Source organism: Mus musculus, chromosome 9 (genome assembly GCF_000001635.26).
Source record: "Mus musculus strain C57BL/6J chromosome 9, GRCm38.p6 C57BL/6J".
Lineage (NCBI taxonomy): Eukaryota > Metazoa > Chordata > Mammalia > Rodentia > Muridae > Mus > Mus musculus.
In genome coordinates, this window is record NC_000075.6 from 108,847,249 (window position 1) to 108,862,143 (window position 14,895).

The 14,895-nt window shown below is 54.1% G+C and overlaps 2 protein-coding genes across 7 annotated transcripts in view; both read left to right on the forward strand.

Annotated features, from left to right (window-relative positions):
* Celsr3 (cadherin, EGF LAG seven-pass G-type receptor 3) overlaps positions 1-5,721 on the forward strand; it is a 26,947-nt gene extending 21,226 nt beyond the window's left edge. For all 6 annotated transcript variants that reach the window (XR_001778786.2, XM_006511622.2, XM_006511623.2 and 3 more), the window contains 3 exons: positions 297-497; positions 1,348-2,227; positions 4,053-5,721. Coding sequence is in view for 5 of the 6 variants with exons in the window: in XM_006511622.2 (XP_006511685.1) it covers positions 297-497; positions 1,348-2,227; positions 4,053-4,080 (1,109 nt within the window). In the remaining variant the exon portion in view is untranslated. The remainder of the gene's footprint in view (positions 1-296; positions 498-1,347; positions 2,228-4,052) is intronic.
* Positions 5,722-6,794: 1,073 nt separating this feature from the next.
* Positions 6,795-14,895, forward strand: part of Slc26a6 (solute carrier family 26, member 6) — a gene marked incomplete in the record, with an annotated part of 59,007 nt that continues 50,906 nt past the window's right edge. Inside the window, 18 exon segments of the mRNA NM_134420.4 lie at positions 6,795-7,586; positions 8,529-8,694; positions 8,775-8,914; positions 9,084-9,194; positions 9,428-9,576; positions 9,693-9,857; positions 9,944-10,096; positions 10,418-10,500; positions 10,577-10,724; positions 10,949-11,062; positions 11,183-11,260; positions 11,576-11,671; positions 11,753-11,859; positions 12,039-12,108; positions 13,355-13,447; positions 13,550-13,654; positions 14,050-14,142; positions 14,834-14,893. Coding sequence (NP_599252.2) covers positions 8,576-8,694; positions 8,775-8,914; positions 9,084-9,194; positions 9,428-9,576; positions 9,693-9,857; positions 9,944-10,096; positions 10,418-10,500; positions 10,577-10,724; positions 10,949-11,062; positions 11,183-11,260; positions 11,576-11,671; positions 11,753-11,859; positions 12,039-12,108; positions 13,355-13,447; positions 13,550-13,654; positions 14,050-14,142; positions 14,834-14,893 — 1,884 coding nt within the window.

Sequence of the window (14,895 nt, forward strand, 5' to 3'; positions counted from 1 at the left end):
CGTGAGCGTTTGTGTGTGTGTGTGTGTGTGTGTGTGTGTGTGTAGATGTCTATGTGCTATAGTACTCCCACTACCTGTGGGAGTTGGTTCTCTTCCTACCATGTGGTTCTGGGACTCAGGTGTATGTTGACAGACCTGGTGCTCTTACTTGCTGAGCTCCCCCCCTCCAGTCTCTCCATGGAGATAGCCAGGGCTTGAAGGGTTCTTAGGCTCAGGGGAGAAAGAGTCAGAATTACAAGTGTTAGGAAACTCTGGAGCCAAGCCAGGGGCCTCGGTAACCTGCTCTGGCTTCACAGATGTGGACGGCAATGACCTCCTGTCCTACTGGCCAGCCCTGGGAGAGTGTGAGGCAGCACCATGTGCTCTGCAGGCATGGGGCTCTGAAAGGCGCCTTGGACTAGACAGCAACAAAGATGCAGCCAACAACAACCAGCCTGAACTGGCCTTGACCAGTGGAGATGAAACCTCCCTGGGCAGGGCCCAGCGGCAGAGGAAAGGTATGAGCCTTGACCCTTTGGCCTCACTGTAGGAGCCCTGAAGCCTGCTTAGGTCCAGACCTACGGGAGTTTAGCTTCCTGATCCCAAACAGGAAGATCATCTTGCTCAACCCTGCTTCATGGTCCCCAGCCTGGTCTGTGCAGCTCCTGCCCGCCCCATATCCTGGCTTGTACCCTTAGGTCCTTAGCAGTCGCCTTCCAGCCAGGCGGTGGTGGCGCACGCCTTTAATCCCAGCACTTGGGAGGCAGAGGCAGGCGGATTTCTGAGTTCCAGGACAGCCTGGTCTACAGAGTGAGTTCCAGGACAGCCAGGGCTACACAGAGAAACCCTGTCTCAAAACAAAACAAAACAAAACAAGAAGAAGCCGCCTTCCTCTCTTCTATTCCCACTCACTTTGCAAAGCCACAGAAGCTGTTGAGCCTTTGGGCTCCTGCTCTGATCTACAAGGTTTCTGTCTCTTACGCTGTCTTGGGGAACCACAGAGGTTGGCTTTATATCAGCACAAAAGATTTCCTCCCTTGGTCTTGCATCATGGGAACCCTGGTGACTGCTCCTGCCCCAACCCGGGAATTCCTACCCTTTTGACCCAGGTCTGTATTTCCAGGACTTGGGGTTATTCCTCTTCTGACTTAGGAGTCTGCCCTGACCCCGCATCATAGCAACTGCCCTAGCTTGACCCATAGAATCATCATTTCCCACTCGGACTCTGGTTCCGCTGCCTGTCTGGGACCTCTGGCACTGCCTCTGACCTCAGCTCCGATACAGGATCCCAGGGGCTGCCACTTCCTTAGCTAGATTCCCGCCTGCTCTTTGATACACACCCGGTTCCCAATTCTGCTCCTTCCACAGGCATCCTGAAGAACAGGTTGCAGTACCCACTGGTGCCTCAGAGTCGAGGCACTCCTGAGCTGTCGTGGTGCCGTGCAGCTACCTTGGGCCACCGTGCCGTGCCGGCTGCCTCCTATGGTCGCATCTATGCAGGTGGGGGTACAGGTAGTCTTTCGCAGCCTGCCAGCCGCTACTCTTCGCGAGAACAGCTGGACTTGCTCTTAAGGCGACAGCTGAGCAAGGAGAGACTAGAAGAGGTCCCAGTTCCTGCACCTGTTCTGCATCCCCTGAGCCGCCCAGGCTCCCAGGAACGCCTGGATACTGCACCAGCCCGCCTGGAAGCCAGAGATAGGGGCAGCACATTACCAAGAAGGCAGCCACCTCGGGACTACCCTGGCACCATGGCTGGCCGCTTTGGGTCACGAGATGCACTGGACTTAGGGGCACCCCGAGAATGGTTGAGCACACTGCCCCCACCCCGCCGCAACCGGGACCTTGACCCACAGCACCCACCTCTGCCCCTGTCTCCACAGCGGCAACTCTCAAGGGACCCCCTCTTGCCATCTCGGCCCCTGGACTCTTTATCTAGGATCTCGAACTCTCGGGAGGGGCTGGACCAGGTGCCTAGTCGGCACCCTTCACGGGAGGCCCTTGGACCAGCCCCACAGCTTCTCAGAGCCAGGGAGGACCCAGCCAGCGGCCCTAGCCATGGTCCCTCCACAGAGCAACTGGACATTCTCTCTTCTATCCTTGCCTCTTTCAACTCCTCAGCCCTCTCCTCTGTGCAGTCCTCAAGCACTCCCTCAGGCCCTCACACCACCGCCACAGCCTCTGCACTTGGGCCTTCCACACCTCGTTCCGCCACGTCTCACAGCATCTCGGAGTTGTCACCTGATTCAGAGTAAGCAGGGCCCAGCCCCCTGTTCACATGCTGGTCAATTTAGGGTAGTTCCTTCATGTACCCAGCTCTGAGTTCCACCACAGAGTGCAGCGAGAATTGGCCTGTAGACTGGGGCTACCCCAGGCTCAGCAGTGAGAGTTGCCCCATAGATTAGGGCCACCCCGGGCTGAGCAAGTGTAATGGCTACTCCTGGTTTCAACTTGACTATATCTGGAGTGACCAAATCTAGAATTGGAAGACTCACCTGTGATCCAGATCTTGAGGCTGGGAGACACAAGTTTCTGACCTGGATCTTGGCATGGAGATCCTGAGGCATAGTGGCCTTGAAAAGCTTAGACCCAGGCAAGGTAGTGCATGCCTTTAATCCCAGGAGATCTCTGAGTTCAAGGTCAGCCTGGGACAAAACAAGTCCCAGATCCAGCATAGTGGTACACACCTACTCCAGCAGGGCCACACCTCCTAATAGTGCCTTTCCCTGGGCCAAGCAAACCATCGCAGCAAGCCAGGACTCTGACAGGATCAACTGCATTAGAAAATGCAAATGGGAGTAGCTGGAACTTTCTGGCTGTATGGTTAGAGCCAGCCTCTCAGTGCTATACATCCCGGAAAAGTACCTTTGAAGGCAGGAGTCAAGGCATCAAAGTACAGAATAACCTGGCATTTGCATGGGGTAATGTGAGCATCTCTGTTCAGAAGGCCCTACCTAAGAGGTCATATGGAATAGCAGCACATTGTGCCATATCAAGAGTGAATCCTTCACTCATTGCTGCGTTCCATCAGCATGAGACTGCACCCACCTGTGAGCGCTGTGGGGTTAAGCACAGTACATCTCAGGGTGTGTAGGACATCTGTGGGATTGAAGATATCAGAGATACCCAGCTGGAGACACAGGAATCTGAGAAGGAAAGTAGGGGAGGGGAGGGAAGAGTTGTGGGACTCTCAGTAAGCAGGACCCAGCTAGGGAGTTGCCAGGTCTTATTAGCCAATAGGAGCTCTCTCCTCCTTTCTTCTTCTTCTTCTTCTTCTTCTTCTTCTTCTTCTTCTTCTTCTTCTTCTTCTTCTTCTTCTTCTTCTTCTTCTTCTTCTTCTTCTTCTTCTTCTTCTTCCTCTTCTTCCTCTTCCTCTTCTTCCTCTTCCTCTCCTCCTCCTTCTTCTTCTTCTTCTTCTTCTCTCTCTCTCTCTCTCTCTCTCTCTCTCTCTCTCTGAAACTGCCAGGACAAGTTCTGGGCTCTCTTCAGGATGAGAGACAGCTGTAAGGAAAATGGGTCTCTGGGGATGGGGCAAGGGGACCCAGAGGATCGAGCAAAGACCCCAGCGTTGAGAGAGGCCATAAAGGAGGGAGGGGCAGGGCCTTGGGAGCCTGGAGGTCCTGAGGGCTGCTGAAAGGTAATTAGGAGACAGTCCCCTACAGTCTGTCAAGCCTTGGGGTTTGAGTGCCAGGCAACTGAGGAAGGATTCAGGCCTTAGAATCACAAGAGTTTGAGTTTGAGTTCTGTCTCTCCTCTGCCATGACCTTGGCACAGTACAAGCTGTACACTCATCTCCTCTGTTGAGGGAGTTTAGAGAAATGAACTCCTTGAGATGTGGAGATTTGTCACATTATCTGCCTTACTGGATGCTGAATTTAGTATCTGAACATAGACAGTGTCCTGCTGAGCACTGAGAGACTGAGGCAGCCAAGTAGCCTTGCTAATGAGTCTAGGGTCCTGATGGGTGTGTGGAGGGAGGGCTCAGAGTCCTGGGGTAGGCATGAAGGTGCTGAGGGCTGAGAGGCAAGGTCCCTCCTCTGAACCATGGCTTTCCACTTCTACATTCAACTCCACAGAGTTCCCAGAAGCGAGGGTCACTCCTGAGGGGCTGACCAGCGAATGAGGAGCCACCAGGGGTTGCAGAGGATTTGGGCTGACTGAAGAGCCTTCAGGACTGATCGCAAGGCAGCCTTCTTCAAGCCCTCCCCTCAGTTCAGTGCAGAAGGAAGGTCCCTCCTGTGTGCGTCTGTGAGCATGTGTGTGACAGGTGCAGGGGTGGGGGCTGAGGGAGGACTTTTATACATTTTTGTACCTTTGTAACCAGAGAGATATGCTTATGTTATTTTTCAGCTTTTCTGTCTCCCAGGGGTCTCGAGACTGGGCTAGGAGGGGGAAGGGGATGGGAGAGAGACACTCCACTGGGCGCTTAGCTAAGCGTCTGCTCTTTCATTTCATCTTACAGCAGAGTGAATGAGTCAGGCCCCACCTGCTCTTTCCCCTTCTCTTCCCCACATTGATCTGAACGTTGTTGTTGGGGCCCAGGGTGCAAATTTGATCTTTGCATTTTCTCCGATGCCCCTAGGCCAAACTCCTGTTGGGGGGGGGGATTGGTCTTGGAAACAGGGGTTCCTCCATCCTCCTCCTGAGGGCTCACGTGCTCCACTCCTCCCTGTGGGTGTGGATATGTATTACATGGAGTCCCTGCCGCTTACTGCCTTAAGACCTAGGACTGATGCTGCAGGTGCTGGTGGAGCAGCAGAAGTCATGTTTACAGATCAAGGCTTCCCTTTCTCCCTTAGGGAGGGACTTGGGCCTCTAATCAGACATTCCTAGGGGGGTGGGTGGAGGGGAAACTCCTTTGTCCCTCCTTCACTTGTCTGTGGTGCCATTGGTTCATTACACTGTCCCCTTGAGGGATGAGGGGGGCAGTGAGCAAAGGGAGCAGAAACAAGGGAACCCAAGACCCAGAATGTAGGTAGGTGCCACCGCCTCTCACTGCTTACAGGATCCTCCCTGGCACCAGGCTGCAGCAGTGGCTGCCCCACCTTCTGTTGGTCCCTTATAAAGGGACAGGTAACTGTTAGGATCCTGCTCACAAAACTCTCTTGTTAGTTGTCTGATGTCCAGTGCTGGGGACTTTACATTTTTGTTACTTTGTTTACAGATCAAGATTATTTTTTTAACATGGTTGGGTTTTATTTATTGTTTACAGCTTCAACCATTGAACTTACACACTTTGTTTTATAGTTCAGAATGTTTCCCCCTCTTTGTTTACAAGTGAAAGGTAGAAAAAGTGGGGGAGGGGCCTAAAAGACCCACCTGCGATGCCCCTGGACCTGGCCATCTTGAGGTAGGCTTCTAATCCCAACTTTTCCCAGGTCAAAGGTCAGCTGAGTCTTCTAACAGCTTGCCCCGAAAGTGGCTCAGGACCGGGGTTCTGTGCAGCCGCCACCCACCCCTACCCTGTGTTTACTCTTGGGAGGCAGTTTCTGAGATTCAAAAAAATCCCACTTCACTGCCTGTGCCAAATCCCACCAGCCAGGTCCCCAGCTCTCTTTACCCAGACTGACCCCTGCCCTTGAAGGGCTGAGAGGCCTGTCGGTTGGGAGAGTGTCCTTGCTATGTCCTAGGTTCTGTAGATGCCCGTCTCTGGGGTCCCCTTCCAACAGTGGCCCTCTTTCCTGTCTGTGTAAATTGTTCCGTGAAGCCGCGCTCTGTTTTGGGAATAAACTTCTATAGAAAACACTTGTTCCTCTTTCTGTCTCAGCTGTTGAGAATACTCACCCAGGATGACCTTTGTAGGACTCTGAGCTCTCCTCCCTCCAAAATAGCCAGTTATTTTTAGCCCATTTCATGGGAGATTTGGACCAGGTTCCCATTTCTTTCTGAAATATGGCCTCTCACCTTGTGACTGGAGCCTGAAGTTGGAGCGCAGGAGCTGCGCCAAGAGAAGCCACTTTCCTGGTCTAGGCAGTCATATGAGGGTTTCCTTAATATCCAGAGGCTGACATTTGTGGCCCTGCCCATTAGTCACCCCAAACCTAGGCGTTCCCACTTCAGTTCCTGCTTACCCACCCACACTCTGGCCCTTACTGGTCTTTTCTCACTTGGATCAGGCCAGAGCTTCCAGACCTGGAAAGGATCCTGAGTGCTCCATTTCCAGTCTAGGCAGCCAGGTGTGAAAGTGAAAGGGGGGGGGGGGGCTTAAGAAGCCACCCATGGTGACAAATACCTTTGATCTCTTCTTTAATCCCAGCACTCACTAGGCAGAGGCAGGTGGATCTCTGTAGACAAGTCTGGTCTACAGAGAGTTCCAGGACAGCCAAGGCTAAACAGAGAAAACTTGTCTGGAAAAAAAGAAATGGAGGTGGGGTGGGGCTGGTCTTGAGGACCACTGTGCCAGGTCTCAGAAGGAAAAATCTGAGGGTGATACTCACAGCTTGGTGGTCCCTGAGAGACCCTACAGGCCTAGATCTCCCACAGTTGAGGCTGGGGCCCCTGGTTGCACACCTAGGCATCCAGATCGGTCAAGAATGTCTCCTCTGCATAAAGTGGGGACCTTCTACAAAGCATACAATTAGGTCCAGCCACTTAAGGGCACAGAGGCATAACATTGGCCAAGCGTAGCGCTGGGCCTTCGTTCCAGTCCTCCAGTCTCAGCAGAATGCTCCAGCTCCCAGCAGGTTAACAAGAATCGCAGGCAGGGACAGAAGCTAGGCCGACGGGAAGGAAAGGGTTAAAATTTTATTCTCCGGGCTCGCCCCGCCCAGAGAGTATGACTTGGATTCCACCCCCAGAATTCTGATTGGTCTGATCTTGCACATCCTAGCGGTGGAGCTTGCGGCCGGCCAAGTTCTGGGCCTGGCGCCACCTTCTAGCCGGTAGTGGCCTCCTGGGGGAGCTGTTTGAAAAGCGGTACACGAGTTACCCTCTGAGGGCCATGGGACTTCCCGATGGGTCCGGTGAGTTGCAGGGCGCTGCCCAAATTCCGCGTGCCCGCGAAGCGCTAGTAGTTCTGTGACTCCCGGCCTGGGTCAATTCAGGAAGGGAACCTCCAAGTCCCCGACAGGCATTTCCCGTCTGCGGAGCCTTAGTTTACCGCCTTGCCGATTTTCCGAAGGAGGTTATCCATCAACAGCGAGGGATGGGGGCGGGCTCTGGCGCGACCCCAGCTCTTGAGGGTTGTACTGAACGTCCCTGGAGTGCTAATAAGGGCGCTGCAGGGAAGTTGCTGCTTACCGAGGAGTCCTGGCACGGGAGGTGTGCCAGCTGGGCGCGTTGGGACTGGGAGAGAAACCGCTGCAAGACAGGCTCTAGCCAGGCGGTGGACCAGCCGCGGCCTGAGTCGGCAGGGTACTGTTCACATTTGTCGCTGCCGGCCCTTGTGCCCTCCCAAAGGGAGGTGCCAAGCATCAAGGCTCCGCCCTCCAAGGCGCGTGCCGCCTGGTAAGGGGAGGGAGCCCTTTAAGAAGACTTGAGAGATCTTGAAGGAGGGGAGAGGGGCCGCTGAGATCTCCTGGAGCCCGCGGTGCAGAGAATCTCTGAAGATCTTCCTTGCGTCTGCACTGCTCCCTCCTCCATTGGATACCCAGGTTAGAGAGTCTTCCCAGGTGAGTTCCTACCCCTCTGGTGGGATTCTCTCCCCTGGTTATAGCCTCTCCTAGATCAGAACTCACAGGTGATATCTTTCCCACAGGCTAGCCCCTCCCCCCTGCCCACTCCAAATTTGTTTCCCCTGAAATATATTTATAGAGAGCTGCATTCCATATGGAGGCACCCCCCCCCCAGATCAGAGTTTCTTCTGAGAGACCCCCTCAGATCCTATTCTCTGGTAAAGTCTCCCACTTCCGAGAGAAGTGCCTCTCCAGAGAAGTGCCTCCCGATGAGAGATTCCCACACCCCCGGTCAGAACTTGCCTGGCTGGTGAAAGCTTTCAGGGCAGAGTTCCCTCCAGGTTGGATTGGCTTCCAAAAGCTCCTGTTCCCAGGTGAAGTCTCTCTACTTCGAGTGGGAGCCTGTCAAAACTCCCTGGAGGTGAGAGCTTCGACCCTGGAGTCTTGCTGGACCCTGTCCTGAAACTGGAGGGCAGTATTGCTTACAGACCTCTGGTTTGCTAGTTCTTATCTGTCAACTCGCTCTCAGCCAACAAGGTTGGGCTCCTGGTGGAAAAGCTGGAAAGGGGACTGGACAGGAATTGATTCAGGGAAGGAAGCCAAGGGCCTGAGAGGTAGGGGCTAGGAAGCGCAGTCAGTTTGGACCTGGACCCAGACCTGGACTTGGACTTGAAGTGGTACTCGGGGCTGGGCAGCCACACCTGAGCTGGATGTGTGGGCATGCTCATCCATCTCTCCCTTCCGGAGAGACTTTGGCCCAGAAAGAGTCTTCCAGCAGCCAAAGTTCAGATACTGCCTCTGTCAGGGTGTGAGCACGGGGCCCTCAGAGACCAGCAGAGTTAGCTCTACCCTTGATCTTTGAGCCCAGAAAACTCAGGTATGTGGCTCTGTGGTCCCAAGTAGAAGTTCTATTGTATATCTGTGGTCTCACCTCTCTAGACCAAGGGACACATCAGACGCAGGCACTCCTGTCTGCAGCCCAAGAAATGGAGCTGCAGAGGAGAGACTACCATGTGGAAAGGCCATTGCTGAACCAGGAGCAGCTAGAAGATCTGGGGCATTGGGGCCCAGCGGCGAAGACCCACCAGTGGCGAACTTGGTTCCGGTAATGATGAGGGGAGAGGTTCTGGGGGTTCTTTCAAGGCCCAGACAGTCCACCCTGTAACAGACTTTTCTCCGTCCTAGATGCTCCCGTGCTCGGGCCCATTCTCTTCTGCTCCAGCACGTTCCAGTCCTGGGCTGGTTACCCCGGTATCCTGTGCGTGAATGGCTCCTGGGTGATCTGTTATCTGGCCTGAGTGTGGCCATCATGCAGCTTCCTCAGGGTGAGCTACCTCCAACCTCAGGGTTGCAAGTTCTGTGGTCTGTGAAGTGTCAAACCAGAAGCCAAGACCTCTGCTCTTGGAGCTATGACCCCCTGAGCCCAGGGCTTGGAGTCTCTATCTTTTTGATACCCTGTTCTTCAAGTCTGCATTGCTACTGTTTTATCTGCAGGCTTGGCCTATGCCCTTCTGGCGGGATTGCCTCCTATGTTTGGTCTGTACAGTTCTTTCTACCCCGTCTTCATCTACTTCCTGTTTGGTACCTCCAGACACATCTCTGTGGGTAAGTGGAGTCAGGCAACCCTTTCATAGAGGGCAGGGCAGGACAGGTTAGAGAAGAAGGAAGTGGCCTATGAATCGCCCCAAGCAGCACTAGGAAACTGTAGGGCTTCTTAGGTGCTGAATATCTCAAAGCCCTGGCTTCAGGGTGAATGATCTAGTCCTTGGGGCTGGGAAGTTCTTAAAGACCTGCCCAGCCTGCCCACGATCCAGACTTCCCCTGTCCTCCCCCTGAAGGGACCTTTGCTGTAATGTCTGTGATGGTGGGCAGTGTGACAGAATCTCTGACAGCAGATAAGGCCTTCGTGCAAGGCTTGAATGCCACAGCTGATGATGCACGCGTGCAGGTGGCCTACACACTCAGCTTCCTGGTCGGCCTCTTCCAGGTACGAAACAGCCATCCTAGCATCTGACTTACACTGTGACCCTCTCTGATCCCCCACATGCCCTTGGCTGTGCCTGTGACTTCCACCTCCCCTGACTTTCCCCGGCCACCCAACAGGTGGGGCTGGGCCTGGTACACTTCGGCTTCGTTGTCACCTACCTGTCAGAGCCTCTGGTCCGCAGCTATACCACGGCTGCATCTGTGCAAGTCCTCGTCTCTCAGCTCAAGTATGTGTTTGGCATCAAACTCAGCAGTCACTCTGGGCCACTGTCCGTTATCTATGTGAGTGAGGGTGGGGGCAAGGGTGGGTAGGCAGGCTGTGCCCTGTGACCTTGAACTCTGGCTTTAACAGTACCACTTCTCCTTAGACAGTGCTGGAGGTCTGTGCCCAGCTCCCTGAGACTGTGCCCGGCACCGTGGTCACGGCGATTGTGGCAGGAGTGGCCTTGGTACTGGTGAAGCTACTTAATGAGAAGCTGCATCGGCGTCTGCCCCTGCCCATCCCTGGGGAACTACTCACGGTTCGGATGCCAGGGGATGGTGGACAGGGGAGAGGGCGAGTGAGGGTAGACCTGGCCAGTATACCACCTCAAGGTGAGGGCCACTGCAAGGGTGTGGAGGAGCTTGCAGGAAAAAGCTCTCTCTTGGCTTTTTACCACGCCTGACCATATATCCCCTTCCTTAAGTGGTAATGTTTCTCTCTCACCCTATTTACACCTTCCCATTCCTCAGAAAAAGATTCTGTGTCCACCCCACCCCACCCCCGTGGATCCCCAGATGGTTCACCCTCTTCCATTATACCGCCAGTACCTTCCTCCCCTAACTCTGCCCCATCCCCACAGCTCATTGGGGCCACTGGTATTTCCTATGGTGTGAAGCTGAATGACAGATTCAAGGTCGATGTGGTGGGCAACATCACCACAGGGTAAGCTCTGGTCCTGTCAGGGAGGTGGGATAGCTAGAGTTGGGCCATCCTCTGACCTCCCAGGTGTTCCTCCCAGGCTCATACCCCCGGTGGCACCCAAGACAGAGCTGTTTGCAACGCTTGTGGGAAATGCCTTTGCCATTGCTGTGGTGGGCTTCGCCATTGCCATCTCACTGGGGAAGATCTTTGCCCTGAGGCATGGCTACCGTGTGGACAGTAACCAGGTCTGTGCTGTGGGTCTTTGTAGGGGTCTTGTACATGCCACAGGTAGGTGGGCCCAGATGATAGGAGTGGGGTAGACTAAGGGTAAGGCTGGACTTGTAAGTGACTCGCGTAGAACAGGATGCTGGGCCAAATATTGGAGGCCGCTGACTGAGAGTGGGGGTTGGGGGTGTGTCAGTATAAGCATCCCTAGCAAGTCTTCTTACACAACTCGCCCGCCCCACAGGAGCTGGTAGCCCTTGGCCTCAGTAACCTCATTGGAGGCTTCTTCCAGTGCTTCCCCGTGAGCTGCTCCATGTCTCGGAGCTTGGTACAGGAGAGCACGGGAGGCAACACACAGGTAGGCCTCGGGTATAAGCATGCGTATGTGGGTATATATCCATCTAGACATGCATGCTGTTCTGCCAGGGTGCTCCCACCCCGGGCGTGCCTTTACCTTCTGCTTATACCTACCCTGCAGGTTGCTGGAGCTGTATCTTCCCTTTTTATCCTTCTTATTATCGTCAAACTTGGGGAACTCTTCCGAGACCTGCCCAAGGTGAGCCTCTACCCCTCCCAGCCGGGCTTCATGGCCTTAGCTAGGCCAGCCCCAGATTAGTCAGTCTAGTCCCATTGTAAGGGGCTCGGAGATACAAGGTTAAGTTCTTGGGGGAGAACATCGGGAACTAGAGGTCAAAGGTTAGAACTTTCTAATCAGCTCCAAGGGGATAAGGTTGGTGTGGTGGTAGTTGGTTGGAGGCTGGGCTCTGCCCAAGTGCTTGGCCAGTCTGGGTGGGTCATGTCTGGATGGTGGAGGCTGTCAGTCTTTAGGAACCTCTCAGCAACCCTGATGACATTCCTCCTCCTGCCCCAGGCCGTCCTGGCTGCTGTCATTATTGTGAACCTAAAGGGCATGATGAAGCAGTTCTCAGACATCTGCTCTCTTTGGAAGGCAAACAGAGTGGACCTGGTGAGAAGCTTGGGAGCCTAGGACTGGGCTTGGGTCCTTTAGTACCAGTGGGCCCTTTGACCCCTGCCCTTTTCTTATCAGCTAATCTGGCTGGTGACCTTTGTGGCCACAATCCTGCTGAACCTGGACATTGGCCTGGCAGTTTCCATAGTCTTCTCCTTGCTGCTCGTGGTCGTCCGAATGCAGCTGTGAGTCAACCATTTTTGGTACCCCCTAATTCCAGCCTGGTGAGGGACTAAGTGTCACCCCAGCTCTTCACAAGCACAGCTTTCCTTGCCTCTCTGGGGGACATCCCAGGAGCCCTCATTGTCCTCTCATGGTCTTTTCTTTGTTTTGCCTTTTTTTTTTTCCCTTCCTCTATCCTCAGGCCCCATTACTCCGTCCTGGGGCAGGTGCCAGATACGGATATTTATAGAGACGTGGCAGAATACTCTGGGGTGAGTGGCAGGGGCTAAATGGGGGTGGGGTGGGGCAGACAAGACAAATGGGTCCTTTTTAGTTCCCTTCCACATGGACAGGAACACTGGGAGCGGGACAGGGAAAATGGCTCAGTGGATCAACTGTTTGCTGAACAAACATGAAGACCTGAGTTTGGGTCCTCAGCACCCAAATAAAATGTCAGGCATGGCAGCACGCATGTCTATAACCCTGGTGCTCAGTGGTAGTGGCAAGAAGATCCCTGGGGGCCTCTGGGCAGCTAGTGTAGCCCATTGGTTAGCTCTAGGTTCAGTAAGAGACCCTGTCTCAAAAGCAGGAGGAGCCATGGAGGACGACACTCGGTGTCACCTACTGACCTCCATATGCAAGGTCCACACCCACACACACACACACACACACACTCTCTCTCTCTCTCTCTCTGTCTGTCTTCTCCAAGAGTGGAGAGAGAATATATGAGACTAGAAGTACTTTGTCTTTGGATCTTGGAATTTGAAGTGAAGAGTCTGAGTCTGTGACCCCACTCATGCCCTAAGTGAATGGGATCCGTCTTAGAGCCAGAAGCACAAACCCTACCCTGGATCAAGAGACAGGAGGAGCAGGGAGGGGGCACAGGGTGTAGGGGAGCTTTCTTGGTCTGCTCAGTGGGAATGCCAGGTTCCCAGTTGCCAGTTTACATTCTAAAAAGCCTCGTGCTTTTTGTGGGAACAACAGTTGTGTGAGGCTCTAGAATAAAATAAGCTTTCACCGGGGCCCAGAGCCTTGAAGGTTGGCTGCAGGGCAATGAACAGAGTAAAGAGTAGCGGTATCTAGGTGTGGGAGAAGACATGAGGGAGCAGCCCAACTGCGTGTGGCAGGGAGGTGGCCTGTGTGCTACAGGCCCAAATGTCCAGTAAAGCTCTGGGCTGAGGCTGGGAATGGACAAGAGCTGGGGAAGGTGTGAGTGGACATAGACAGGTTCCCCTGTCTGCCTGCAGAAAGCAGCGTAGGGCAGGGGTGGGAACACAACCATGGATGCGTCTGAGCCAAACCACCAAACTTGGTGAAAGACGGGAAGTCAGGAAAGACAGGACTTTCGTAACACGGGGAGCAGGAAAGATGCAGCCAGGCTTACGGCCCAGGCTCCCAGGAGGGCATCAGCCACAGGCTGGGGCAGAGGCTGTGTAGCAGGCTCTCTGAGAGAGGAAAGCCACGTAAAGAGGATACAGCAGGGAAAGCTCAGTCACCCTAACCCCACTACATCTCCAGGCCAAGGAGGTCCCGGGTGTGAAAGTCTTCCGTTCCTCAGCCACGCTGTACTTCGCCAATGCTGAGCTCTACAGCGACTCTCTGAAAGAGAAGGTGAGGCCGGGATCCCCCGGCTTGGAGCGTGTGCGGGAGGGTCTGAAACTCCTCATCTGCCCAGAGTACCAGCCAGCCTCTGCCTCTGACTTGTGTCTCTAGTGCGGTGTAGATGTTGACCGCCTCATCACCCAGAAGAAGAAACGAATCAAAAAGCAGGAGATGAAGTTAAAGCGAATGAAGAAAGCCAAGAAGTCCCAGAAACAGGTGGGGTCCCCTCAGCAACTCCCTTCTGGCCTAGCCCTGCTGTGCTTCCAGCCCTGCTGTGCTCCCAGCCCTGGCCCCAGCTGTCCCCTCATCCTTTGTCCTTGTCCCATTTTCTGACTCCTGTCATTTCTCATCACCACTCTGTCCTTCAGCACCCCAGGGATTCTGTGTCAGCCCCTAGGAGGACAGAGAAAGCTCTAGAGATTCCACCTTCCCCTCCTGTCCCAGGGTGAAGCACGGCACGTCCCATTCACTGTTAGAACTTCCTCTCAGGCCTGCAGCCTAGGTCCTCATGTGTCTCTTTGCCTAAAGCCAGGGGGCAATACCAGGCCTGCCTGGCCTGGTTGTCACATGGCAACTGGGATAGCTTTCTCACCACCTCTCGTCCCTCTTAGGATGCTTCTTCCAAGATCTCCTCAGTTTCCGTCAACGTCAACACCAACTTGGAAGACGTCAAAAGCAATGACGTCGAGGGCTCTGAGGCCAAGGTGAGGCTAGAGTGGGGACCATCCGAGAACCACAGAGATGGGGGTGCCCACATTTGTTGCACGAGGAAAGCCAAGACCTGCTAAGTGTGGATTTGATGGTGTTGGGCTAGTGGTGGATGGGAGGAATGGGGAGAGCGCTGATGCTGCAGGGAGACCTTTGTGATAGTGAGTTCTCCTCTGGCCCTTGTCTGTAGTCTCAGACTGACCTAGATGTAACAAGACCCCACAGTCTATGCTCGTGGGTAGAGGAAAGAGCTGAGGAACACTGGGCAAGTCTAGGGATCAAGAGTGATGCCAAGTTTAACCAAAGACTCAGAGAGGTCAGGGTGTAAGGCACATGGGTGCCTGTGGCCAACCTCTGGCCACTCTACCCTGTTTGGCTAAGGATGGGATGCGATCTCCCAGCACCCTCCTTTCTTGCACCTTTATTAAGCTTTGGCCCAGGAAGTAACAACACTTTATGTTGGGGGTATGCTTTCTTGTGTCCCTACATGTCCCTCCTGTATTTATAGATCCACATGTCTCTCCTATCACCCCATGTCTGTGTCCTTATGTGTCCCATACATGCCTCAATATATCTATCTGCATATCGATATGCATGTTTCTGTCTGGCTCTGTGTGTCACTGTATACTATGTACGTGCCTTTGCTCTAACATCGGTGGCCCTTTAACACATCTGGATCCCCTGCAGGTGCACCAAGGGGAGGAGCTTCAGGATGTAGTCTCCAGCAATCAAGAAGATGCCAAGGCCCC